At 37.7% G+C, this 2,510-nt stretch overlaps 1 protein-coding gene across 1 annotated transcript; it reads right to left on the minus strand.

Moving 5' to 3' along the window:
- Window positions 1-247: 247 nt before the first annotated feature.
- LOC114402542 (RING-H2 finger protein ATL16-like) lies at window positions 248-2,114 on the minus strand. Its single transcript, XM_028365158.1, has one exon. The coding sequence runs from the start codon at window positions 1,589-1,591 to the stop codon at window positions 497-499; it is 1,095 nt and encodes a 364-aa protein (XP_028220959.1). The 5' UTR covers window positions 1,592-2,114; the 3' UTR covers window positions 248-496.
- Between the last annotated feature and the right edge of the window lie 396 nt (window positions 2,115-2,510).

Raw genomic sequence — 2,510 nt, forward strand, 5'->3', positions numbered from 1 at the left:
CCCTTGGATTCCCCATTTTGGTAATTGGTCGAGTTATCCATTTATTTTGCTTTATTTCCTACGATTGTTTTTACTTTAAAGCCAGATTTGCTTATTTCTCTTTCTGATATGCCCAGAATAAGAAATGGCACAACCTAATTGATCCATAGCGGGAAAACTTTTTTCCTTTAGAAAGCTATTATGTGATGATTGGAGCAATGATGCTTATCATGATAGCTCCTTGCCGTTTGAAGCAAACTAGACCATATCAAAACACCATGCCATAATTTTTATACACACTCAGAAACATACATAATACAGAAATAATGGTTTTAAGTTAAAAATTAAATCCAATTGAATGTTTGTTTGTCATACAATCCTATGACCTGTTCATACATCTAACATAGCAACATCTCTATCTCACCAAAAGAATAATAAAATAAAAAAAGTAAAGACTTAAGAAACTTGCACGTTGCAAACATAATGGAAAGAGGGGAAGAGGGACAAAGGAGAAATTTTAGGGGTCCAAAGAAACAGGTTGCACAGAACTCCTGGATCTACTTCCATGTCCAAAGGAAAAGAATGACCTCTTGGCTCTACTACCACTACCACTGCAACCTTCAATGGAGTTGACCTCATTGACTTGCCTGTTCTGATGCCTCAGAGCTTCTTGAACTGCTAAATAGAACTGTCTATCCCCTGATGAGTCCATGGAGAAAGACCTCCTTATTGGTTGCACTGAGAACTGGTCATCTTTGGCTCTAATATCAATACACTCATCCCCCATGCTTGTCACTTTCTGCAGTTTCATTGTTTTCTTCTTCTGCACATTTCTATGTTCCAATAGCTTCCTTGGTGAAGAAGGACTAATAGGACATGTTGGTAACTCCAAAGCATTGCCTCTTTCTTGCAAATTTTGGCTTCTATCATGATCACTACCCAATTCAATCACAACAAAATCTTCATCACCACCAATGAGGTTTTCCCTAGGTGGGGTTTGATCATGAGGATAAGAAGAAGAAGGCCTTAGGTTGAGAAGCTGATCAATGTGGAATCTGCTTGTCAAGGAAATGGTTGTTCTACAAAGAGGGCAATTGGCATTGCTCTGAAGCCAAACATCTATGCAATCAATGTGAAACACATGGCAGCAATTTGGTATAATCCTGAGCTTCTCATCTTCTTGAAACTCATTCAAGCAAACAGCACATTCACAGAATCTTCTCTCTTCTAAGTCTCTATTATCCCCTTGTGCTTTGTATTGAATCACTGGGATTAACCGGATCAGTGCCTCATCTAGTCCACGAGTATCTGTGCCTGGTGAGTATGTTGGTGGTGGATCTTCACGCCTTCTAGATGGAGAGAAACGTCTTAGAACATCAATTCGGTGCCAATTGAGGCAGCACTTGATCACAAAGATGTAGTAGCTCACAAGCAAGAAAGCCGTGGCCATTATTCCTATTATGGCAATTGCAATGATGGGAAAACTGGTGCTAGAAGAATGCTGGTGAGGATGAAAGATTGAACTCCCTGGACTTGTGATTGGTGAAAGTGCTTGTGGTTGTGGCCCATGTTGTGAAGCATAAATCAAGTATCTTCTGCTTACAAGATCCATACCAGATATTACAGATAAAAATGCAGACAAATTGGTTCCCTTGGATCTTGAATATGAACACCAGACATGAATAGAAGAACTCGGCAATGTAAGGGATTAGAGACAAAATAAATAGCACCTTCTTGGAAAATCTATTTGAGGTAGGCTATGGTTGTTATCCAATTGAAGATGGGTGAACAAAGTTAATGAAACAAGTACATGGTTGTTATTATCAAATTGAGAGAAAAAACTAGCTTTGAATCAATGATGGCTGAGGAGAGAATTAAAAGCAGATTCAAAGACCATTAAACCAATGAGAAATGAAGGAGTATGGAGAAGGGAGAAGAGAGCAAACCTAGGTGGTGTATAAATGTGGGTGGTGATGATGAGGGGGACAACACATTAAGGTCTTGAAATTCAATGAAAATGTTGACAAAAACAAAACCTGTTTTCTTTAATTAAGGTTGGAGGGTGGAGTCTTAGCTCAGACTACGTAGTTGGTGAATTTCTCAGAGAGTTAGGCTAGAAAAGTGTTCAATGCCTCAGACACTGCTCATATATTTTATGTTACAGCAGCGTATGATCAAATTTAATAATTGGAGACTTTATAGAATGTATGACGGTCCATTAAGAGTGATAGAGGTTTACAAGGACCTATGCCGGACCATTGCACAATAAATGATTGAATAGTTTGAATTTTTGAGGTATTATGTAAGCATAGCTATACTATTTTGAAGGATTTCATCATAATTAATCAAGGAGCGTACAAATAATTCGTTGTGTCCTTAAAAGAAACCATTAGGGAATCAAAAGGAGTACTTTTTTTTAAATAATTCTCGTCCCTTTCTGTACAACTTTTTTTTTCTTCCTAATATGCTCAAACTTCAATAATACCGATTAAACAGACTTTCAAAATCATGTATACTACCTTGATGCAAAT

Source organism: Glycine soja, chromosome 20 (assembly GCF_004193775.1).
Source record: "Glycine soja cultivar W05 chromosome 20, ASM419377v2, whole genome shotgun sequence".
In the NCBI taxonomy this organism is placed as follows: Eukaryota; Viridiplantae; Streptophyta; class Magnoliopsida; order Fabales; family Fabaceae; genus Glycine; species Glycine soja.